This window comes from Nesoenas mayeri (assembly GCF_963082525.1).
Source record: "Nesoenas mayeri genome assembly, chromosome: 2".
Classification (NCBI taxonomy): domain Eukaryota; kingdom Metazoa; phylum Chordata; class Aves; order Columbiformes; family Columbidae; genus Nesoenas; species Nesoenas mayeri.
In genome coordinates, this window is record NC_137543.1 from 11,304,497 (window position 1) to 11,330,721 (window position 26,225).

At 39.1% G+C, this 26,225-nt stretch overlaps 1 protein-coding gene across 2 annotated transcripts in view; it reads left to right on the forward strand.

The window, feature by feature from the left end:
- The window catches only part of CYRIB (CYFIP related Rac1 interactor B), a 78,393-nt gene that overhangs the window by 47,882 nt on the left and 4,286 nt on the right, over positions 1 to 26,225 (forward strand). Inside the window, exons 4-11 of one of the 2 annotated variants that reach the window (XM_080339336.1) lie at positions 12,331 to 12,413; positions 18,413 to 18,534; positions 20,936 to 21,041; positions 22,079 to 22,215; positions 22,844 to 22,921; positions 23,020 to 23,136; positions 24,230 to 24,309; positions 25,272 to 25,398. In XM_080339336.1, coding sequence (XP_080195462.1) covers positions 12,341 to 12,413; positions 18,413 to 18,534; positions 20,936 to 21,041; positions 22,079 to 22,215; positions 22,844 to 22,921; positions 23,020 to 23,136; positions 24,230 to 24,309; positions 25,272 to 25,398 — 840 coding nt within the window. In that variant the 5' untranslated portion in view covers positions 12,331 to 12,340. Of the gene's footprint in view, positions 1 to 11,222; positions 11,302 to 12,330; positions 12,414 to 18,412; positions 18,535 to 20,935; positions 21,042 to 22,078; positions 22,216 to 22,843; positions 22,922 to 23,019; positions 23,137 to 24,229; positions 24,310 to 25,271; positions 25,399 to 26,225 lie in introns of those variants that run through there. The other variant, XM_080339337.1, reaches the window with a different exon arrangement.

Genomic DNA, 26,225 nt, shown 5'->3' on the forward strand with positions numbered 1-26,225 from the left:
CTCTTCGAGAACTCCTCTTCCCCCCCTTTGTTTCTACAACTGTGAAATTTCTAGTGTTCATTGCAAAGTGGTGATCTATAAACTGATTTATGCCTCTCTGTGGTTAAAGATGTTAAGCCAGGTTGCAAGTGCTTGGTTTTTAGCGTGCATGGTACCTCATCACACAGCCTGGTAATGGTTTTGGAAACTCTTCACCGTAGCAATGTGAAGAAGTCCCATTGTTTCAGTAAAGGCATTTTTAGTGTGCAATAGCCTGACCACGTTGAAGAACTTATCCTGGAAGATTGTGCTTAAACATCTTGGAAGATGTGGGTGAAGAGATGATGTGTTGGTGTTTATTCTTCCTCAGTCTCTTTACTAAAGTTACTGTGTAACTTCAAATCCTTTCTGAAACAGGGGCCTCATACCAGAAACTAATTTCTGAACTGACTTACAAGGCTGAAGAGGTAGCATGTGCTCGTGTGAAGGTTTTAGCTTTTAGTTTTATAACCTTCTACTTGTCATCTGAGGTACCGCGGAGAGTGTGTGTGTTACGCTTCATGTTCATTGTGCTGTGCCAGCGTAGGTGACTGTCTGCTGGCAGACTGGGAAGATAACGCTACCAAATGTGAGGTAGGATTCATTTTTCTTCTGTTTCTGATGAATCATCAAAAAGCTCTTTCAATTCTGGGGAGCTGATTAAATTGATTTGTCTTCAGTTTTGTTGAGAAGAGTAGAAAACATTTCAAGTGCTGTTTCCGAAACTACGTGCGTACTCCATTCAGAAATTCAGAGGATGCGTCTTTATAAATGTGTCGCTGAAGTAATTGTCCCTTATTGTACTGCGTCATTGATGTATTAAAATACTTGTTTTGCAGAATCACTGGTTTTGATGAGGTTTGTATCACATATTTGTAATTCTTAGAGGAGCTTATGGCAATGCTGGGTCAGACCAACAGTCCTTGTAGCCTCCCATCTTGCTTCTTTGGGGTTATGGAATGAATCTAGGAACTGGGCAAGCATAAGGCAGTATTCTCCAAATCTACTGTAAGCTAATAGAAAAACATCCAATACCAGCAGTAGTAAGACCTTTTCTGTTTGGTACCTTTTACTTCTGAAGTCATGGGTAAGTATTATCAAAACTGCAATTCAAACTAGCACAAACGTTTATTTGCAGCATGGGGTACATTTGCAAAGGATACATTGTAAGAATCGTTATAATAAACCCAGTCAGACCATGGGTCTGTCTAACCAGGAATGAACATCTTCCCTCTGCACGTGTGCACTTGGTTTTGCTCATCCTTTCACACCTCCCACTTGTTCTTCTGCTAGAACAGTGCTGCTTCTCCTCAAGAAGGTGAGAGTTATCCAAAAAACTAGTGCAACTCAAGGGATGTTGCTGGAAATGGTACAGCCTGCAAAAGGACAAAAACGTCCAGTGAACAGCTACAGCACATGGAAAGATACTTCTGTTTTCTTTTAAAAAAAGTACATGAATCAATAGTATTTTTGTTATTGAAGGAAAAATATTTATAAACCAAGGTAGTGTTGTCCAGCTCAGCAGCCCTGAAGTTCAGGTGTGATTGTTGATGCTTTCATTCTCTCCAGCTATTATGCGACAAAGTAGCTGCCAAATGTTTAACAGGATCTTAAACCAGCTGGGAAGCACCAGAGTAAAGGGTTTGGTGGGACTGGCAAAGCCTGACCCAAGCAACACTTTGAACAGGAAAGCACCAGTAAGCCAGCAAGAGTAAAGATCTGGAGATGATTAAAAACTTTGGTTAAGCTTCAAAGAATGGGGCAAACTTAACTCAATGTCACTTTCTGAATAAGGTTAAGACTTGAAAAAAGCTTAATAGCTGCTGAAACCTGACCCTTCAAATGTGAGCAGATGCCTAAGGAAGAGCAAGAACAGGGAGAGCATGGAATGGTGGTGGTTTTAGTAAGTATTTCCAGGTCAGGTATTTTTCTGAGCCAGATGTGATTATTAAATGTATTCAGTATACTGAATGGCTTTCTGTTTTGCGTATGTACCTGGTTTTCTCCCAGAATTGCTACAAACTCCTTCTGAGAGAAGATGATCTTAATGGATTGCAGGCTGTATAATATCACTGGAGAATAGCAAATGTCCCTCCATATTTCCAAAAGGGGATGAAAATAAATTGTCTTATGATATCTTACACTTATGGGACACCTTTAATTCAATTTCAAGATTAAAATAAAGTTGGAGGTATGTTAGGAGGGATGGAAAATGAGATAAAAGATGATTATATTTAGCACCCCTGGAGGAATCTAGACCAATGTGGTATGGGTTTTTGTTTTGTTTGGTTTTGGTTTCTTTTCCACTTGCTTTCTAACAAGAAAAACTATTCAGACTGAACAAAAGTCGGTGATACTTGACTCATGACATTAACTGAAGAAGTAACTTGAAATAACAAAAATGGCTGTAGAACCTTGATCTTGCAAGAAGTCTCTCAAGAAACTTCAAAGAAGCAAAAAACCACGTAGAGACCAATTTTATGCCCCCTCACTCTCCATGCTGCCTAATGGCTGTCTGCTTTGTGACTGTTTCCAAAAACAGATGGGATGGGAAGGAGAATCATTCCGCCAGTCATCCTCTGTTGTGCCATCAGTAACTTAATGTGTTTCATTAGCCTTCTGTATTCTGCAAACACACTTTGTCTGACTAGTGTCTCAGACACAGCCGGTGCCACAGAATAATCCAAAAGCTGTCCCGAAATACAGAAACCTGCCCTTCCAGCTACACTATTTGCAAGGCCATGGGACTTCTCTTCCCTCTCGGGAGTTCAGAGCTGCTGTGATGCTGAACTGGATTCTCAGAGGGACAGTCAGTGTCCAGTTTGTACACACAGGGTTTGTGATTTAGTACTGTGATACTCCAGAAATAATCTCTTGAGATAGAATATGTAAATGTGTATTTATATCCATCAACTTGATGACTAGATGATTTGTCACAATGTTGTTGGTGTAGGATTTGCAAGCCAAGGCACTGAAGGGGTGCAACAGTTCTCAACCAAACTAAGAGAACACATTTCATTTGAGTATTAAAGAGCAATGCAGATTATTGTTCCCCTTGTCCTAGTACATTAGGTGGCAGCATTACCAAGGCTGTTTCTCAGAGCCTCAATGCACCCTTCTCCAGCTTGAGCGCTGACATGGATGTGAGTTTGATTCTTATAGACAGGAATTCACCTGTTTTGAAAGAAAACACACTTCCAAAGAAAACAAGGCTTGAAGAGACGTGCTTTTTCATAACTGAAATGCCAACTAAAAGGTGGCAGATCAGTTGGGCCAGACACTACAACGAAATTAGGGATTGAAGTTCTTCTTTTTTCTAGCAATTAAGTAAAACTCACAGGCTTTTTGTTTTGTTTTCTGAAGCGCTGGTAGGAGGAGGACTCATACAAATTATTTTGGGGTGGTTTTGTGGGGTTTTTTGAAGACAGGGTTGACAGCTGTTAAATTACAGGCTGACATCGCTGAAATGTGAAACTTTCTTGGTAATGTGGTAGTATAGCACAGTTTTAATAGACATACCATCTTTTGTGGAGTATGAAACTATTTTGTAAAGGAAATTTAAAAAAAGCAATCTGTAAATCTACCACATCTCTTGTTAAATGCTTTTTTTACATCTTTATATACCTGATAAAATTAAGAATATTGTCAGCTTACTTTGACAAAAGACGGACTTCAAGATCAACCGCTGTTTCTGTGATAATGTCACAGCATCGTGGACCAAATACAGTATTAGGGCTGGAAGGAAATTGCTGGCGCTCAGGTTGTCGAACACGTTTGTTCCAAGCTGCTTTTTCCGTGGGAGATGGAGCTGTGAGGTGGTGACCTCTGTTGGAGGAGTTACAGCACTGCAAAGGGCTTTTCAGATTTCAGACTAAAGGAGAAAACGAAGGGGAAGTTGCATTTGAATGTAAGTGTCCCTGAACTAAAAAAAAGTTGTGAGTTGTTGTGTGTGGTTTGTTTTTTTAATTTTTATTTCTTTCCTCCTAATGGTTGCAATGTAATTGAATTAAAAAAAAAAGAGCGTTATGCAGAATTAAGCTGGAAAGCATGTTGAGCTCGTATATACAGTTATTTTTTCTTTTAGCCCCAGATTCACTCTTGGAAGACGTGTGTGGTTACTCGTTGGAGGGTAAATTAGAGCAGATTTTTGGAGTGGAGTCTCACGCTTTTCAATACAAGTTCTGTTTTTAAAATAATTGGGGTTTATTCCAGGCTTGTGTGGGCACACTTAGATATTTTATTGTAGCTCATCAAGTAAGTTATTCAGTGTCAGCTGCGCTACTAAAATATTCCCGAATTAACAAGGCTTTAAAAGTCCCTCTTCTAAAGCAACTGTGGATTCCTCAGTGTCTTTCTCTTGGTTTCCTCTAAGTGGAAAAATGAACTGAATAAACACTGACCTGACCGAACTTCACAATTCTGGTTTTGAGGAATGTGAGACTTTCTTCACTAGACTATTTGCCTTGGCAGGCCTCCATTTTCCTGATAGGACGAGCTTTGAATTTGGTTTTGTTCAGAAAGCAGACTTTATTGATGATGTGTGATCTCAAAACAAATGAAACTTCAGCTTCAACTAGAACAGTTTATTGTATCAAAGTCAGTTTAGCCAAGAGGACCAACATCAGAGACAGCTTTCAGCAGCTTTTAAGTAGCCTGAATACCTACTTTCCTATACACAAACATTTTCTATCTGGCAGGGTAAATGTTTTTTCACTATTCAGGTAAGATATTGATGATCGAAGCCCCAGGAATTCAACGAAGCTTGGTGTGTGTGGTTTGGGGGGGTGTTGTGTTTGTTTTGTGGGTTTTTTTTGATGGTGGTTTTGTGGTGTTTTTTTTAATATAACTTTTATTCTTCATTTATAGTTGACTGGCAATTAGCGGTTATTGGAACAGTAACCACTAGGTGTCAGGAGCAGAAAGCACCACACAGATACCTGTATAGGTTTAGACTGTGAACTATGTCATAAACCTGTATAGAAAAACTGATGAGATCTTATGTTTGCTAGAAGTTGTCCAGCAGTGAATGAAAATGTGTTTTATGCAGAAATGGTGACCGGTGTTGCACTTCCTATCTGTGTTTGGTTCAGCAGTTAGATGTCAGTATCTGAAGGGACAGGTTTAATATTAATAATTTTACTATATCTATCATGAGTCCTGAAAATAAGACCGGCTTATCCAAAATCTAACTTGTTTTAAACTAGTAGCGCTAAGCTTCTCCTTCCTAAATCTAAAACTGATACTTCCCATTGTTTTCCAGACTGAATAACTACTTTTTGTTGTTGGTGGTTTTGTTTACTGTTACCTCAATAATTCTTTTGTGTCTGGACAATGTGGTTTTTTACCTTTGGATTTTGTTTAATCATAGATCCTTATTAAACACCACTAATATCAATAGTAGGAATTAGAATGTGTCAGAGCTCCTCCAGCACTATTCAGAAGAGAAATAAATGGACAAGAGACTTGGAAAAACATGTTTGAATCCAAGGAAAACGTTAGGATCTTCTGAAATAGTGATTCCTACAGTGTAGTTGATAAGCCTGTTTCCATCTCTGCAGCACTCCCTGGCTCTTAAGGTTGAGAGCGAGTATATTCTCAGTGCCTGCGAAGCTCGAATGCTTCCTCAGGAGAGAAAACGATGCTCAGTCCTATAGGTTCTTTGCCCTGTGATGCTGCGTGTTGCTAAGGGCTGACTGGGATTCAGCTCATGTGGGCAGCCACCTATTTAATGTCTCTTGCTTTTTTTTCCCCTTCCTGTTCATGGCTAAATGCTATAGGCAAAAAATGTTCAGTAAGCCTTGAAACATTTGCCAGGCTGATAGGATTATCATTCTAGAAAAACAGTATAGGGAGTCATCCAGCTAGGTTTTTCTTTATGGAGTGACACTGTAACTGTTGTAACATATAGTGTTATACTTTATCCATAGGCTTTTAATATTATAAGTGTTTTTCACTTACTATTTTACCACAGTGTCTCTAAATTGGAGGTCTATTCCACACATGCGTCACCAACTGAAAACTTCAAACTCAATCCCTGGAAGAAAATATTTGCTCTTTATTAGATATGCTTTCCATATAGCGTTGTGCTTCACTTCCTCCTCCACACACCAGGGCATGGCTGTGAGGTTTTTGTGTAGTACAGTTTTCATGCTCTGGATGTTCCTCTTCAGTCTGAAGCTTCACTAAAAGTAGTCTTGGGAATACTGTATGGTTTTCCAAAAGATAATGTTTTCTTGAAGCCAGCATTCTTCAATGGTCAGAAACACATTTTTTTCATCTATTTAACTGTCGGGTTTGTTTATTTAGCATACTGTTCTTCCAGGAGAACAAAGCAAAATGTAAAATGCCACTTAAAAATGTCTTTGTAGTATTTTACCTTTAACAAGAGTAAGTTTTTCAGCTGCACACCAGTTGCAAGCAAAATCCTTGTTAATGTACAATTTTTCTTTCAGGTGTGAGAGGGGGGAATTTCTTTAGCCCTCAGCTGAATTTAGTTGCATCATGTATTTCTATTAAATTTCCCCTGGGCTTGGCTGTGGGGAAAAAAAAGAATCCTGAAACGCATCAGGGATGTTTTCAGCATGAAGGGCATGCGTGCAAGGCTTGTTTTGAAAATATGCCTTTGCTTTCCGCTTGTCTGATCATGACACTACACGCAACATCATACAACCCCATAAGGCTGTAATGGGCCAAATCATTGTAATGAAATGTGGCATTCCGTATGTCTTCCTCCGCAAGTAGGTCAAGTTTAAACCATGTTCTTGGCTCACGCTGTGATTTCCCATAACCTGCTCCACGTGGCTGGAGTGTTGTGCTGAGTGCGGAGAATGCCAGGAGGGATTCTGGGCAGCTTCACAGGGACACTCAGTTTTTGGACAGATACTAGTGGGTTTTTTTTCTGCTCTGGTTTTATGCTGTTGGATTCACGACAAGAGAAGATTTCAGTGGTTTTAAGTGTGCTTTTACCAAATCTTATGCTGTTGGTTTAACTAATGAGTTACTTCTGGACACTACTCTATAAAATCTTAAAATCAATAAGACTCCTGGGAGAAAAAACAGTTTGCAAGTGTTGAAGTGTACTATATTCTGAATTAGAATAGAATAGAATAGAATAGAATAGAATAGAATAGAATAGAGGTTGACAATCTGAAGCTGTGGAAGAACAAATAGATAGCAACCTAAATCCTGACCAGCCTTAAGTAGAGTTAATATTTTTATGTTGATTATTACAATATGCAAAGTTCTCCATGGTAAGGATTACAGCTTCGGTGTGGATTTCATTCCGGTTGCACTGAAGCAATTGTGGGTCAAAATGTGTGTTAGCACCCACAAAAGTCACCTCCAGTCAGTGTTTTAAGTCAGCTGTTTGGCTCTGAGACAGAGCCCAGCTACAGGATATAAAACTCGGTCAATATTAGTTTTTGCTATTGGCTTTGGTCTTTATACAGGCTCAAATCTTTCTCGAGTTGGGGCTGACTGATGTGGCGATGTGCCCCAGTTGGATGCAGTTAGTGCTGGAAGTTGTCCTTGACTAGACAATGATAGCCCAGTGTCAGGGCTGGTTAACTGCAACCATGTCTGACTTTCTAAACCAGTAATTCTACTCACTTTAGCTGAAGTTGTGGACTTGGGAATTGGCAGAGTGCTTGGTAAATCAGTACTGACTGGACACACCATGGGAGTGATTTACCAAGGTATTTATAGAACTACCAAAGTCATCTGTGCTGGTGATGCTTTTACAGGGCATCAAATAGCAGTAGAGGTCTCTGAAGACTGGCTGGTTTTGTAGACTGTTTCTATTACTATGTGCAGGTTGTCATCATCTTTGATATTAGAGCCGGTAGTGGACCTTCTTTCATGTGATGTGAGCCCAGTAGAAATGAAGATGTCAAGCCACTTTGAACAAAACAAGCATCTTTAGTTAATCTGGATCTGTCAGGAGTCTGGTGTGTGTATAATCTAGGCAGCTTTACTCTAGATCGATCAGGTGTTCTGCTGACATAGCCGCCTTGCAGAAATATCAGGTTTCATTTTTCCTTCTATAGGGTTCCACCTGAGTGCAACAGCTCAACTCTTCTTGCTGCTTAGCTCTAACTTTGAAGCAAAATAATGTACAGCAGTGTAGAGCCATGTAATGTGAGCCATGGTATGTTGACCTGTGGCTGCTTCCATGTATCTGGGAAGTTCCACACTGTGACACTATGGTCTTGTTTCCAGAAGGTCATAAGATAGCTCAAGAAACTAGTACTTAGACTTGCCAGGAGAGTAAATTCCTATGTGTTGGATCTTGCATTCATTACCTTGAATGCTAAGGAGAGAGAAAGTGGCTTCCCAAGAAATACTACATCAATTATGTCTTCTCAGCTTCAGTCTAAATTGAGTTTTCAAGCTCCTTTTCTAGCTTCTTGAAGTCTGACTTTTTAGATTACAAACTTGTAGAAATGGTCTGTTTCACAGTTCTTGCAACAAATCTTCTGGTATTAAAAAATAATTTATATTCTTGAATAACTGTTAAAGTCCATCTTGGTACAAGTTTCAAAAGCACGGTGTTTGTCCATCCTCTTCTAGATTTCGGTTCACGCCATAAGAGCTCAATATACGATGAATGCTTTACTGCTAAGAAAGCAAATGTGATCAGGTGTCTTAGTATGTGAAGCTATAACATGGTGGAAGTTTATCGAGATTTTCTCGGTGTGCTGAATGCACAAGGGAAGAGGTCTGTAATAAACAAGTGTTCATGCAACTTTGTATTCATGTAAATTGAAATGTATCCCTATATTGTATGTTTTCATCTTGTTGCTGTCATAGTTGAATTAATCCATTCTGATCATCTTCAATTCCTCTTGTTCTCTTAGGGAGGCTGTTCACTCAACTGTTACCGTGAGGTCAGTTGCATCTTCTGCCTGAGTTTGTTTCATATCTGCTGTTTCAGATACGTGCTTCTCTATTTGTTAAACTTGCTCCCAGAAAAAAAACCCACATATATTCTTACTGGCAAACTTTGAAGGGTGAAGGTCTCAGTGAAGGTGTTTGTGTTGCAAACCTGAGCCCCCGACCCTTTACTCAGTGTAGGAAGTGGTAGGGATTCAACTGAACCTGGTGCAGCTGAAAAGCCAAAACGTGGCAGTAGTTGTAGGTATAGCTGGAGTTCTCTTTAGACAGTAAACACCATTCACTGCTGTGTATTCACTGCTTGCTTCTTAACATTGGAATTGAAACATGTAATACGCTGTTCTGAGACTGAGGTTTGGTTTTTAAATCTGAATCTACAGACTCAATCAGCTTTAGGCAGCTTGTGCTTTTGGCTTTTTATTATGCTGGTTGAAAATATTTAAGAATGCCTGTGTATTTCAGCTTTTTCCAGATTACAAATGTCCTAGTTGTTGGGGACTGGGTTGGGTGGCTTTTCCAGTCCTATGTTACAGAACATGGTTGCGAGATGCTGGAGAGTGTTTGCTTTTCTTTCTGATGTTACTTGTTTACACAGCATTGGTGCATCTGTAGCATTTGAAGAGTTTGCTAAACTGTGGTATAGAAAGCTCTGGAAAAGCTGCCTCTTTTTTAAAAAAACCCCATATTTTGATAGATTATTTAAGTTAAATCTCTAAATGGGACACACTAATTTAAAACTTCCTTGAATAATGGGTGTTTCTTGCAAGCTTGGAATCTGATCCAACTCTCCAGAAAACGAAGTTCAAATGCTTAGGAAACAGGACTTAGGTTTTCTGGTGTTTCAAGGAGAAAGTTGAATGTACAGAAAAGCAAGTGTACACCTAGTGTACGCCTTTATGTGCAGAACCCACTGTCACCAGCTGGATTACACTCAAAGTTGCTTTCTAAAAATCTAGAGTTTTAACTTTTGGTGACTCTGTAGAGGTTGCTGGAGCAATGACTAATGTAACTAGTTGTTGGAGCAAACACTGAGTAATTTTCAACAATCTGGTATTAATTCCCACTTCCTTCTCTAGCTTTTGTTGATTGAGTGATTTATTACTGAATGTTGTGGATCCTGAAAAGTAAATTGTGTGCTTTTCTTAGTTTGCTTTTCCCTAACGCACCAGTTTTTCTTATGGAACTCAAGAAATCTGGCAACACAGTTTCTGCAAATCTGTTTTGCCAGACAATTTGGTTTAATTTCACATTGCTTCAGTTTTCTTGATTCCTAATAAATTAGTAACTCTTACTGTCACACTGCTTCCCTCCAAGTAAGCATCAGTCTTCAATAAAAGTAAAAATCGGGGGGGAAAAAAGGGCATGCACTAGTAGTTTGATAGAGTTACACTAATTTGAAATTGATTTTTAGATCTTATGCTTGAATCAACATGTCAGACTGTTGATGGCTTGTTCTTAAATAATTTGCAGTCAGATTTTTGGGTAGTGTCTTGTGCTTATCTTGCAGCAGCACTCTGAACTCCTGATATTGTAGGGCAATGATTCTTACGTATGTTTTCAGCTCTGTAAAACATGAGAGAGTCCTTGGAAAGGCTGCCTTGTTATGAAATGCAGTTTTCATAGTCCTACTGAAGGTATTGATTTCTGAAACAATAATGTTTGCAACTGTTTATGTATCTGACCTGGATTAATCTGATGACTATGTAATTTTTCTTCCACTTCTCATTTCTTTTAGCTGGGATGTGACAGCAAACATAAGAAGAACTGTTGAAACTTAATTATCTCCTGGGTTTTGAAAAGTCTATCACATTTAACTTGTCACTTTACATGATTTAATGGGGAAAAGTGTTCATTGGCCACAGATGACTACTAAGAGCCTTTTGAAATTTGTTTTGGGTTATGGAGAGACAGCAAAAATTAAGCTTATGATGACACCAGTTCCATTTGAGGTTCCTTTTGTCCTGAGCGAATGGCTTTGGCTTTGTCGCTGCAGTTATACCAAACAATTGCTCAGTCATCATAAGTAACATAATTGTTCAGCTGTATTAAACAAGGATGATAAAGAGCCAGTAATGCAGATCTTTATTTTTGTCAAAGCTATAACTCTTAATTTTTTCAATAATCATTCCTCCCTGAGAAGAATGGGAATGGAAATGCGCTGTAAGTGCATGTTTTCTACCTCCCACCAGAAGGTGATGGATCCAGTGTGCAAAACCCAATGGGAGCCCTGCTCTGCTGAGCTCCAGGCGTGTACTCAAAGTGGGAAACAGTTATTGGAACTAAATTATTTTGCCATTTTTATTTTTAGGTTTGCTGGCATGGGTAATCTCATTAAGGTGCTAACCAGGGACATAGACCACAATGCAGCACATTTTTTCTTGGATTTTGAAAGTAAGTCTCTCGGCCCTTCACAGCTGGCGCGTTTCAAATGGTAACAGTAGGGTTGCTTATACCTGCTGCAGTGAAGGCTAGGGGACTCTGTTGCAAATCTATGATTTGGAAGAATAAAGAGTTGCATGTGGTTTTTTTTCCATTCTTTTTTCTTTTATTTTTCTTTTTTTTTCGCCTTCCAATAGCAGCCAAGCCACCATCATGCTACTGTGTAAATTTTCTTTTCCTTGTGCTCAGTTGTTTTGGGTCTCTGTGGTCAGTGATGTCTGTCCATCTGCCTGCAAATCAAGTAATCATAAACCGAAAAAATTCTGTCAGTATGCCTTAGTAATCCGTGCTGAGCAGCTGTTCACTGTAATCCTATACAAGAGTGAGTACTAAATCGTTCCTGATCCTGGTTTAGTCATTCATGGTGCAGTTAATGTGCATTATTTACATCTGGAAGTCTGAAGTGGAGTTACCTGAGCTTCACGAATGCTTTAGGCAACGTGTGTAAAAGAGCTGTGGCATACTTGTGTTAGCATTTTCTGCACACTGAAATGATATTTTCTGTTTCTAGAATGGCTTTCTGACAAAATTATAAGGGCTGAGAAAATGAAAGCTCTTTCTTTCCGTTGTCCCATCGGGTAAAAATCCGTAGCATGGCTACCATGGCAATGTTTGCAGATGTGGTACTCGGCTCTCAACGTGACGCTCCTGCTCAGGACTGGTGCTGGGGGTACCGGGGCAGAACTGGTCCCTGGCGATGCCTTCACCTGGGGTTCTGCTCCTTTCTCGAAGGGACAGCCCTGAAGATGCTGGTGACATTGTCACTTCTTCCAGGCAAGCTGCATTGCATCTTTGGGACCACCAGCTGGACACCCTCAAGGTGGGGGTGTCCCCCACCCCTCAGGGTGACAGCCCAAAGGACGGGTTCCTGCCTGATGGAACTCTCTGGTCTTCTTTCCCCCACTGCTTCAATCAACCGTATTTGGGCTGTTCCTTCTTATAAAAAGACAATTTTCTTTTCTCTCATTCTTGTCTTGGCAGGTACCTTAACATGGGGAACCTTCTAAAAGTTTTGACATGCACAGACCTTGAGCAGGGGCCAAATTTTTTCCTTGATTTTGAAAGTGAGAAGATGATTTTTATATCTCTATTACTCTTTGCCTGCAGTAGACTGCATTTGTCATGTACTAAATGTATGTTTTCACTTTGCCATCCTTCTAACAGCTTTGCACGCCTGAGCTATGGATAATTGTTCAGCAGATTTTTGTAGAAAGCAATAATTTGTTTTAAAACAACTTCCCTTTCTAAAATGGAGAATCTTTATTTCAGCGAGGGCTTTCAAATTATATTTTACTGTTGGAATCTGATATGGTTCTTGTTTTAAACCAAAATTCTGTTTGCTTTCAATCAAAACTTTAATTTGAATTATTTGAAGACATACTGAAATTACAAGGAGATACATACGCCTTAAAGCATGGAACATGGATTACTTTTCTTCTAGTGTGCCCCTGCATACTCAATAATGCTGCATATACAGATTGGCTCACAACAGCTATTCATAGCTCTTCAAATCATCGCATTAAAGGTGTATATGTGAACCTTATTTGATTTGGCATTGAAATTTGACTGTTAACCTCATCCTTCCTTAAAAGGGGGACTAAGAGCATAGAGACGAAATTGCTTTTGAAAAGATGTATAACTTGTCTGATCAATGCCAAGCATTCTGGAAGGTTCACATATTGTTACTATTTCTTGCTTTTACTTTTTGTTGCTTGCTATAATGTAGCCAAAGAATGGCAGGTAAGTGGTGTTGGCTGCTGCTCTGCATGTTTAATTACTTTATTTTGGGATATGCTGTTGCTTTATCTAGCTGCACATCAAGCAGAAAATAAGAAAACTAATGTTCAAGTGCATTTTGACCCTGTAATAAAGTACAATGGAATAACAACAAAAAATTGCTGATGTATTGTGATATGGATAATTTGAAATTCACTATATCTTCTTTTCTTCCCCCAAATTGTTTTTCAGTTCTGTTTGATGAAGCAATAGCAATTACTTATATAAGTTCTAATGTGAAAGTGAATGCTTGGAGAAATTGTTATTGCTTCAATGATGTTTAAAGTGATAACTTTTCTAAACTCTTATCCTGTACTGTTGATTCTATCAATTATTTAGTCTGAATTTATTGTTATTTGAAGATGATAGTCATGCAAATTAGTCATAAAGGGAAGATAATCAAGGGCTGTGTTCAAAAATCAGAAATCAAAGCTGTTGTTTAAAGCCAGTTTGAATCTCACATATCATCAGAATAGGTATGATTTAGTGAAGTGGGGAGAACTGATATGGGAGAATAATGGAGTTGTGAAGCTCTGGCTTAATCTGCAAACCGTTCAATTGGACTGTATTAAATTCAAGGTAGATGGATACAAGATGCATAATTCTGAAATCAATTTCAATAAAAATTGCTGCTATATAAAAAACCCCGATTCTTTAGCTATCCATTTTGTTTTCAATGCATGTTTTGAGCATGAACAAGATTTGGCATGAGAGTAAGCAGGTTGCTGCCATGAAATGTTTACATACACAGTCAAATTAAGCGACTTACATCATGGCTGAATTGTTAGACTGTTCTTTGTTCGTTTTGGACCCTGTTCTGCGTTTGTTTCTGCTGCTATACTGTGTGTCTATGCTTCTTTCTACTGTGTTTTAGATAGCTCGCCTTGACAGGATCTTGGCTTTGACACAGTCAAGATCTTTCTTCAAGACTTGACACTTAATCCTGTGATACTTAATGTCGTGTTTTTATGTGGAAGGGCAAGTAAGCTCTGTATTAAAAACAAATTTAGCAGTTCTATGTTATGCCTGGCCCAATAATACACAGTTTGGAGTCTTTTGTTCTTAAATCTGTATCTATCTTTGGAGTGAGCAGGCTGGTTAAATGTTTCTTGCACGATACCATAAAGAGCAAAAAGTCTGATGTCCATAAAGCTTTATAGGGATACAAACACAAAATTTAGAAAGGTTTCAGACTTTAAGATTTTTTTTCCACATATCTATTATATCTTGGTGCAAGATCCCAGTGATTTGTGTGACTATCAGAATACATAGGAAAAAAAGTTCCGATAAATGATATAATGGGCTGTTGGGTTTTCCTTGCCTCAGCACTGGTTAATCTTATGTTGTCTTTGGTCGTCCACCTTACCTATTTGTAGCAAATAGTTGTCTTATTCTACTAAATACTCTGCAGTGCCACTTTAACATGGGCAGAGGAAAACACACAGCTTTGGAAGGACAATATTAATATTGTTAACATAAACTAGCCACCTACAATGTGGGAAACTTACAGCTCAACTTTTACCTTGGTGTCATTACTGTCACAGTGCAAATCCTTTCCAAATTGACTGATTTGAATAGTAGCTCAAACGCGGAGTGCTTTGGGTTGCAGATGGGGATCTCAAACTAGTGCTGAAAGTAATTCTGCATTGCCTCCAAAGAGCTTGGCTGGATTTCAGAGGAGCCACAATGATAGCATTCTCCATCATAACGATGATAGGGGTGAATAAATTATTTCATCTCCAGCAGTCTGGGATTTTTCCCTCCCTTGGTCGTGAGTTTTAGCCCAGCCAGTTTCAGATGCCTTGATGTGTTCTTCATCCCTGGGAAAAATCTCAGTTTAAATAGTGTTTGCTGTGCAGTATAAACTTTTAACCCCAAATTTCTCTCCCTACTAGTTCTGTAGGCTAGCCAAATATCTTTTAAAATAGCCACTAAATGTGTGTGTTCCCCGCATGCAATATGTTGTCACACTTCCACAGCATTTAGTTCACATAACAGCGTTTGTATATTGTTTCAAGTCTATTCTCTTGTCTTTAATACATTATCATGTGAGCTTTCTGAACTCTAAGTGTATATTGCATCTAGTGCAGTAACGTTCTGATTTAATTTAAAATTACTTTAAAGAATAACTCTCCATTTACTTGAGGGACCTCGGTCTTCTCTTACTATTGGACTATAAATGGGAAAGTTGCCCTGAGTAACCAGGGGTTGGCTTACTTGGCAATACAAAGCTCAGAACATTTTTGGTGCGCTCACTGTATTTGCCGGATAAAGGCAAAGCCTTGTCATAAAGGCGTAGCGGGAACTTGCATCCATGGAAAGGGAGAAGGGGAATTCCTGAAATTGTATTCCTTGTTCATCCTGCTGTTCGGATGCCCGGCAGCGCTGGTCGCTTTTTCTTGGTTGTCAGGTCTAACTTGAGAAGTGAAGTCCCTTTTCTGCTCCGTGCACCCCGCATTGAGGGAACGAGTTCCACGATTAGTGATGCCCCAGGGAAAATCCCGTAGCGTGAGTCCGCAGGTACATCCCAATACAGCGGAATCCTACCTCCAGCTGTGCAAGATCACAGCAGTGCTTAGGAGGAGCCCATCTGTGATGGGCTTTCAAAATAAAATGCTCTAACATGCACTGAGAAGTAAATAAACTAATTGCTCTGAGCCAGCTAGCACTACATTTTATATATTGTGCCTTTAAAATCTGTCCTAATATGTTCTTAAACATATTGTGACATGAATATAGAAGAATTTAGATTTACTTTTTAAATTCAAGCTGTTTTCTAGGTGCAGAACAGTTACAAATGGGAGAGGAACTTAGCTGGGACAAATCAGGCTTACAGCTTTCTTTTGTTGTAGAGGACTAGGTGCACCAAAATGAACTACATACCAAAAGAAATAGAGTCATAGAATCGTTTTGGTTGGAAGAGGCACTCAGGATCGAGTCCAACCATAACCTAACCTAACTCTAGCACTAAACCATGTCCCTAAGAACCTTGTCTAAATGCCTTTTAAACACCTCCGGGGATGGTGACTCCACCACTGCCCTGGGCAGCCTGTTCCAATGCCTTTCCATGAAGAAATTTTTCCTAATATCCAGTCTAAACCTCCCCTGGTTCAACTTGAGGCCATTATTACTTGAGGCAAATAATGCAGTACCTACTGGATTTTAAAAACATTTGTATTCATAAGTTGGTTATAATCAAAACATGCAAAAAATCCCCCAGACCCCCACCACCCCAACAAGTTAACCATTGCTTTAGATTTCCTGGAACACTTTAGAGAAATGATTATATTCTAAATGACAGACACAAACAGAGGTGTTGAAGGTGATGACTTGCATAGCCAGCTGTTCAGTGACGGCCACTAAATTTGTATCAGAAATATGATTTTCATTTTTAAACTTGAAGGTCATAGTACTATCTCTTCTGCTTGGTGGTGGGTTTTGAGAGGAGGAGGGTTCTTGCGCCTCTCTGTCCCCATTGAAGAATGAGCTCTGCTTACTAGAAGGGGTAAAGAAAAAAACACAATGAAAAATTAAATAGGCAAGAGATGCGCGTAGTGCGAGACGATCCAAGTGGCAAGTCTTGATTGCATTATTTAACACCACAATCTGGAATGTTACAGAGCTTCACGTTTTAGTCTGTACTTCACTGTAGCATTTCATGTTTGTGCATGAACTGCTGCCAGTCAACTGGTGCTTACCTGTCTGCTCTTCTCCCTCATTTTTTGTCTTCATTTCTTACAGCAGTCTTCAGCAGCTTTCAAAATTATAAATGTGGCCTTTGTGATGATCTGAAAAGCATTGGTGACTTTTACTCGATGCCTAATCAATGTGGTGCTCTTATGCTTTTCTTTTTTAAAAGGAGTGACCGGCTTTTTTTTTTTACCCATGATGATTTTTGGTGGTTCTCAAAATATCCCAGTTAAACTGTTGCAAGGTCTATATATAGGCATATTTGCTAATAATGCCCACTCTTTATGCATTAAACCATCAAAATAAGAAGTACTATGCAAAAATTACAGCAAAATCCAGACAGGCGATGCATGTGAAACTTATTTTATCCTCATACAAACTTCATTTTTTTTTCTAATGTGTAACATTGTGATTTTTTTTTAATGTATGTATATACGTAAATTCCATCACTGTTAGTGGGAGTTATACAAATGGATCATGGAAAAAGCACTTTTAAAAAAACTTTTTCCAGACTCTTTAAACTGCACAAATGTATTGTCCATAGATAGCTTTTGTTTGTTCCTGTAAAAAGGAATCTATTGTTAATAGCTTAACTCTTGGAATGGGAAATTCTGGATTAAAATGTCCTGATATTTATTTCATAACATAATTTGCCCATGTAAACAGAGAAGTAGGGGCTTTTTTTTTTTGTAAGATCTTCAGTAACTATTTTTTTAATATAAATATGAAAGAAACTAACCTTATAGCTTATCTTCCATCAGAATTTTATAGGAAAATTTCTCTTATCACATAAACCAGGTCTGAGATATTTGTAGCTGGTGATTATTTTTAAAGGTTAAAGCCTTTTGATTCTTCTCAAAACATACTCCTTATTGAATGACAGTTCTTTAAACATGTATGTGTAGCTTTTTTGAATTTATGCTCAAATATACTTTCTGGAAGTCTAATTATAGAAAATTAGCTAATATAGAAAATAGCTAATTATAGAAAAACTGGGAGGCAGGATGTATCCTTAAAGAAGGAGGAAGAAAAGATAAGTTTACACTAGCTCTTTTTGGTCTACAATCTGATTTTACAGTTGGTGCAATGAAGAATATGTTTTGAGAATTATATATATTTAGAAGTAAAAGTTATAGTTCCTTTCCCACCCAGCAAAAAGGCAGGGAAGATGGAAAATAATCTGGTGCAGTATTTCTCAATAACAATTGGCATGAACACCTCCTGAGACAGCTGCAGGGAGCGTGTTGAGTGCTCACCCAAGTCTCGTCCATTGAGCTTGTCTTGCACTCCATGGTGAGACCGATAGAATAGTCATCAAGATGACTTGCCAGGATTTCTCCTCCTAATCCAATATTAAATAAGTCAGGAAGGATAGATTCCAGGTGGATTTGGAGGGATGCTAAGTGAAGCTACAAGACTACTAAAATGAATGTGATTACTCTCTTGGAGTTCCTCATACATTGTAGTAGCTCTTCAGAGAATGAAAGTTCTTGAGGATTTGCCGCATGAAGATTTTATCCCGTAGGTGATGGTGTGCCTATTGAATTACATATTGTTGTTAAAAATATATATATATATAATATGTTCTGCTGTTTAGATGCCCAACCTACAGAATCTGAAAAGGAAATTTATAATCAGGTGAATGTAGTGTTAAAGGATGCAGAAGGAATACTGGAAGACTTGCAGTCATATAGAGGAGCTGGCCATGAAATCCGAGAGGTGAGCGAGAGCGTTACGATTGTGCACAACCTGCGGTTGTTCATTGTCTGATCTAACCAAATGCTGCTGGATTTTAACTTTGCTTGCAGGAGCTGTTTTGGCAGAGCATGTTATCTATTAAAATTGCTGTCTTGAATTTCTACTCTGGAATGTTCCATTTTAGCAGTGAAACAGATGTCACTTGTTTCAGTAATACTAATGCACATGTGTAATAGCAAATTATGCTTCTCAAACTTCTTATGGAATTGTTATTGATTTTTCTTTATATTCCCATGGAAGCTCTTCTTGAGTTAGTGTCGAATTTGGGAAGAGCGTGGCGTGACTAGAATGCAATGTTGAGCAGTGTCGACATCTTTTTGTATGCTAATTGGAGAAGTCTGATGTATGGTAATCCTGACACAAAAGACATCTCATTTTTCAAAACCTTTTAATTGGCTTTTATTTACCGAAGTAGATGTTAGGAACAGAAGCAAAGTTTCTTTACAGCATGTCACTCCATTTTACCTTTAAGAAAGGGTTGAATAAATACTCTCTCAACCCCCTTCCCTTCTTCCCCAGATGCAGCATTAGGGTTACTTTCCTCCTCAAGTGAGAGTGTGCTATCAGCAAGTTTGCTGATGACACCAAGCTGGGAGGAGTGGCTGACAGGCCAGAGGCTGTGCTGCCATCCAGAGACCTGGACAGGATGGAGAGTTGGGCGGGGAAAAATGTAATGAAATATAACAAAGGCAAGTGTAGAGTCTTACATCTGGGCAGGAACAACCCCAGGTTCCAGTATAAGTTGGGGAATGACCTATTAGAGAGCAGTGTAGGGGAAAGGGACCTGGGTAACAGCAGGATGACCATGAGCCAGCACTGTGCCCTTGTGGCCAGGAAGGCCAATGTCATCCAGGGGTGTATTAGAAGGGGGGGGTGGTTAGCAGGTCAGAGAGGTCCTCCTTCCCCTCTACTCTGCCCTGGGGAGACCACACCTGGAATGTTGTGTCCGGTTCTGAGCCCCTCAGTTCAAGAAGGACACGGAACTGCTGGAGAGAGTCCAGCACAGGGCAACAAAATGATGGAGTGGAGCATCTCCCTTATGAGGAAAGGCTGAGGGAGCTGTGTCTCTTTAGCTTGGAGAAGAGGAGACTGAGGGGTGACCTCATTAAAGTTTACAGATATATAAAGGGTGAGTGTCACAAGGATGGAGCCAGGTTCTTCTCAGTGACAACCAACGATAGGACAAGGGGTAATGGGTACAAACTGGAACACAAGAGGTTCCATTTAAATTTGAGAAGAAACTTCTCAGTGAGGGTGACAGACACTGGAACAGGCTGCCCAGGGGGGTTGTGGAGTCTCCTTCTCTGGAGACATTCAAAACCCGCCTGAACACCTTCCTGTGTAACCTCATCCGGGTGTTCCTGCTCCAGCAGGGGGATTGGACTGGATGAGCTTTTGAGGTCCCTTCCAATCTCTGATGTTCTGTGATTCTGTGTGAGTTACTGTAACGTACTCTTAAGAAATCCTAGTACATGGAGGAACCTCTGCTCACTCCAGGTGAGCTTGAGATACTCAGAGCCTTTCAGCGTTAAAGTACCATGGGTTTTTATTCAGTTTGTGTTGAATTCAAAAGGTAGGTTTAAGGATGTGGAGGTGGACATCTCAGGAAAGAAGCTTCCTAGGGACTAGAGAGGGTTGTCCTGCAGCTCACAGCCCAGGGGCAACTGAAACGGGGTTTGGAATCAAGGAGTCGAGTGTGAAAATGCAGCAGGAGAGTTATGAACATTTTTATGTCTGTTTTCTTAGCAATTTTCAGTTGCTAAGTAGTCTAGTTTCTGTCTTAAAAACCTGGAGACAATTTCGGGTTTTATCTATCTGGGAAAATTACTGTAAAGACAAGGTCTGTCCACATATACCTCTAAGCTCTGGTATAGACCGTGTCTCGGTGGTGCATTATGTTACTGATAATTAAATGTTCCTACTGAAATATTCTGCCTGAGTTTCATAGCAGATTTGATTTATTTTCTTTGCAAATTTAGAAATTGGCGATAGATACCAACATTACGATGGGGCTTTGATCATTCAACTTTTTTAGTGGAAATACCCCAATGAAGTTGTTGATTTTAATTAACTAGATCTCATTATGTAAATCTTATTTGAGTAGTTTTATTTTTAACAATTTTTTCATACTTTCTCCAAGTTGTTTTCGTATTCAGGATACTTATTTTCAACACAAGTGTTTAGAAATTTTTGGAGCAGGCATGGGTTAGTACAGGCTTATCTCTTAACTGGAAATTTCTCAGTAGGTGGAACTTTTAATCACTAGTTCCTCAAACAATTGCCCTGCATATTTTTCTTTTCAGTACTGTATCAGTTAATCTAAACCTCCTTTTTAATTTTTATTTTATTTTTCTAATTTAAGGCAATACAGCATCCCAATGACGAGAAGCTGCAAGAGAAGGCGTGGGGTGCAGTTGTTCCACTAGTAGGCAAACTAAAGAAATTCTATGAATTTTCTCAAAGACTAGGTAAGTGGAATTGTATTAACTTAGGGTTTTTTTATCTTGATACATTTGGCATACTCAGATGTGATCACATCTAGGTCAACCCCTTGTTAGTATTGAAAGCTCATATTGCATAGATTCCTTCTATACACTGCACTGGATTTTATTTATATCTGGGTACAGCCTTCTTGCATGTGAAAGCGAACTGCTGCAGCGGATACCCGAGAGGGGAGAATGGGAGCAGAATAGTCATCCTCTCCTTTAGTAACTCTAGAAAGCAGTAATGGGCTGATTGTTTTTAACATTATTACACTCATTCATCGTGAATGAATTCTGTTCATGTTTCTGATACCAAGAGTAATTAAAAGTGATTGTATTATTCTCTCCCAAACACCAAAATAATGTGGTCTGTGGAAATGCCCAGCGTTGGTTCCTGCAGCTGCAGTACTTAAGATGACACTTTGTGCCTTTTACAGAACTGGCTTGACCGATGTTGTGTCGAAGCTGATAAAACCTATTAGACTGAATTTGTTTTTTTCACAAACTCTGTTGTTACCTCACTTCTAGACAAAGTTATTAACATAGCTCATGAAAAAATGAGCTAAAAAAGTTGAAGCTTTTTGCAGGCAAGTTTTGCTTTGTTAAAGAGGTGAGGTATTTTTCTCAAAATGAGCAGGAAGTTACATCGTAAGTTTGTCTTAAAAACAAATAAAACATTACTTTTGCTGATAACACAAAATTCAAGGAATACATACTTATCTTAACCTGTGTTAGCAAACAGCAGCCTTTATGTTTTCCACAAAAGTCGCAGACAAAGCTTGAGTAAAACTTTTCAAGAAGTTCATTCGTGGCTGTTAGTGCTGATTACACTCAGTCTTTACAGCAGTTTGTAAGTAAATATGATAACGGTGTCACATAGAAGCAATTCTTCAAGCCCTGTTATTATTAACTACCATGTATTTTGGTAGATGTATGTTTTAAGTCTAGCACGCAGAATGACAGTCAGAGATGCAAGAAGCAGGTGCAGTTGGATGTTGTAAAATCCTCTCCCCTCATTTCAGAGGCAGGACTGAGAGGTCTGTTGGGAGCCCTGACGAGCACTCCGTATTCACCAACGCAGCACCTGGAGCGAGAGCAGGCTCTTGCTAAGCAGTTTGCAGAAATTCTTCACTTTACACTCCGATTTGATGAGCTCAAGGTAAGAACTTGTAATTTTGTAAGCACACAAGCTAGCAAAAAGAAACTAAGTCTGTTTACTGAAGCAGTCTAGTTGTGTTCTCTTCTACAATAGAGCATGGATTGGGTACTCAAATATCTACTGTGCTTGGCTTGTTCCCATGACCTACAGTTAGATTAAAGTGAAAAGCAGATGAAAAACTGCATTAGCTTTAGGCAGTTGTTGTATTTCAGCTCATATTAATCATGTTTCTTCATCTGAATTTGGCATATCTTTTGGGATAATGCTGCTTCTTCTATTATGTGCACACCCATAGTCCAGCTATTTTCTTACTAATGTGCAAGGCACAAAATTAATTTGCTGGTCTGAACCATGGACTTAAACTAACGAAGGCATTTTTTTCAACCTACTAATTTCAGACTGCTATTTAGGAGACTACTCCTTTTCTCGTTCTTGTTAGATCTTGTTCTGAAAAATCTGAGAATTTAACCAGAAAGCTTTGTTCCACATATCACTTCCCAACATGTCACAGGCCTTTTTACTTCAGAAGGGTGAATATTTTCTTGTTCTCAGTATTATATTTTATGAAAACTTGTCCTTATATTTTTCTTGAGTTTGTCACAACTCTTTTGCTTCCATATCTGTATAGATGACAAATCCTGCTATACAGAATGACTTCAGCTACTACAGAAGAACTCTGAGCCGTATGAGGATTAACAATGTCCCAGTAGGTAACCTTTGGGTGATGCAAAATGTCATCTTATACTACCACCTCTCACTTTGATGTACAGAACAACTACATTATTTTTTTCGTTCTGTTTATAGGCGGAGGGAGAAAATGAAGTAAATAATGAGTTGGCAAACAGAATGTCTTTATTTTACGCTGAAGCAACGCCAATGTTGAAAACCTTAAGTGATGCTACAACAAAGTTTGTGTCAGAGGTAAGAGTATAAATTTGTGGTTTGGATAGTGTAATTTGAAGCACTGCAGGGCCTGGCATCACTTTGGAACATAGAACTCTTCTACCAGACTTAATCTGGCATCAAGAAATCAAACTTGTTTTTTGGAGCCACAAGAAATATAAAGTATCTTTCTCAGATGCCAAAGAGATTAGAATAAATTAATCTACCCACCATGTGGATGTCACACAGCTTTCATGGGTAGCGTAACAATATTGGTAGCAGTGGCTTTCTGCAAGGAGAGGTAAGTATGTTGCCTGCATCTTGGTGGTGGTTTAGAGCAAAAACTTCAGAAAATTGTGCTTGAAAGAGGAAAGGGAATTGAAATGTAGCTTTGTTTTCTCCTTCCCAGGACCCTTGTGTTTTGCTGTCTGAAGTCAAGTATATTTTCATTATTGCAGAAGAGGGGGAGGAACCTGAACTGGAAAAGTAGTCCAACAACTTGATACATCCCTATTTATCTTTAACTACCTAAATAAAAATCAGTGATAAAATCCAGTCACTACAAATATTGTGCTTTATTCCTGGTAACTGGGATGATTTGTCTTGCATGCAAAGAATGCACACTATTTGTTAATAAAAAAATAATTATATGTTACATGATTAATACAAAGATACATTTGGGTTTTAGTATTTTTTACCAAATTCTGCTTTACACTTGAAATGCTTTGAGAAAAACAGCCTCTTATCTTACAGTTCTTTGAGGTGTTTGTCTGCAACAATTTTAAGTCTTACTGTTGCAGCAGATGCAGGTATTTGGTTACAGGAATTTCTGTCTTTAAAGAGCAAGTAAGATGATTCTTTTAAAACTTCCCAGAAGTAAATAGTGTCAGTGGTGTATTCAACTACAAACAAGCAAGCAAATGCCACATGTGGTAGCATTTGTTCTTTTAAGTTGCTAATCTTTATTGTAACGTTATTAAAATCTAGTGCAAAGCCACCTAATTTACCATAGCTGTATTGACGTTTTTAATTCCTCCACGTGGCTGTGCCAGCAGATCACTGATTTGATTTTAGTTTTTTAGTGGAGTATTTCACAATAATTGAATTGGAAACTGTTTATTTTCTTCTGCAGAATAAAAATTTACCGATAGAGAATACTACAGATTGCTTAAGCACCATGGCCAGTGTGTGCAGGGTCATGCTGGAAACCCCGTGAGTATAAACAGCACTTGTATTGTGTATGAATCACATGACTTGTGATGCATAAAGTGAAAAAAAATATAATTGGGGTATTTAGGAACTGTGGTGTTTTCTTTTTATCGACTTAGTTTTTTAACCTTGACGTGAAACTAACTTGTCTCGTTTTGCTAGCCATGCAAATCATGTGGTCTACTTTTCTGAACGTATTAATATTTAAAAATAGAATGGCTATGAAAGCTAGACAACCTCTTGGCACTCTTTAGAAATGGATTTTTCATCTATAATTCAGGAAAATACACAATTTGAGCATGATTGCCTAGGGCCTCCTGAAAGAGGGGTTACGGGCAATGCATTGGAAGGTGCCTCCTTGCAAGTTGGCTGGAACAAAATTATGGTGCCCCTGCCTGGGGAATTATGAGGCAACTTTTGGGCACAAATGCAGTCTGTTGTCTGCTGTAAATTTAAGAGCCACTGGGAGTATGAACAAAAAGTCAAACTAAACTTTGGGGTTTTTTACCTGTTTCTTGTGGATTCTAAATAGTTTCTCATTGGTAAAATTACTAAGGCATGAGGTATGTCTTCTTTAAAGAAGTTTCTGTCCAAATACGGCAGTGTATTTATTTTGGAGCACATTAAGAGGTCCAAATATTTATATTCATACCCTGCCGAGGTAGGAATGATCAGTCCCATTCAAGAAAGTGGTTGTGTTGTTCTTTAAGCTTTCTCTTTTTTTACCTCTGAGTCAGAAGTTTGATTTGTGTCTATAGAGTAAAGGGTGGAGAGGAAAAGGGTAGGAAGCATGGGGTTAATGGGTGTTTGTTTTTTGGGGGGTTGTGTGGGGTGGATTTTTTGTCTGTTTTGTTTAGTCTCTAAGGATTTATAGTAGAATTTTTCTCTTTAGTCTTATTTTGGCCATTGCTAGCTATGTACTCCTTGTGTCTTAATAGATAATAATCTGTGTTTCTAAATTACAGTGAATATAGAAGCAGGTTTACAAATGAGGAAACAGTATCATTCTGTCTGAGGGTAATGGTGGGTGTCATCATACTCTATGACCACGTGCATCCGGTGGGCGCTTTTGCCAAAACTTCAAAAATTGATGTAAGTTTATTGTTACTAAATAATCTTTTGAGTATTTAAGTTGTATGGAGGCTCTTTTTCTGTCCTCCAGGTTCTAGCTGCAGATGGACACTTTGAACACATGCTAAATGAATAATGGCACCTGTTAGCAAAGCATCTGCTTAAGTGAAAAACACAAACTAGGCCTTCAGACACATAAATGGTCCTTGTTAGGTCATGAAGAATCTGTTTTGATGGAATTCAGGTGGTGTCTCCAAGTACTTGTGAACAGTGGTTGTGTTGGAACATCCAAATCAGGATGACCATGAGCCAGCACTGTGCCCTTGTGGCCAGGAAGGCCAGTGGCATCCTGGGGTGGATTAGAAGAGGGGTGTAGTTAGTAGGTTGAGAGAGGTTCTCCTTCCCCTCTACTCTGCCCTGGTGAGGCCACATCTGGAATATTGTGTCCAGTTCTGGGCCCCTCAGTTCCAGAAGGACAGGGAACTGCTGGAGAGAGTCCAGCACAGGGCAACAAAGATGAGGGAGTGGAGCATTTCCCATGTGAGGAAAGGCTGAGGGAGCTGGGACTCTTTAGCTTGGAGAAGAGGAGACTGAGGGGTGACCTCATTAAAGTTTACAGATATATAAAGGGTGAGTGTCACAAGGATGGAGCCAGGTTCTTCTCAGTGACAACCAACGATAGGACAAGGGGTAATGGGTACAAACTGGAACACAAGAGGTTCCATTTAAATTTGAGAAGAAACTTCTCAGTGAGGGTGACAGACACTGGAACAGGCTGCCCAGGGGGTTTGTGGAGTCTCCTCCTCTGGAGACATTCAAAACCTGTCTGGACATGTTCCTGTGTAACC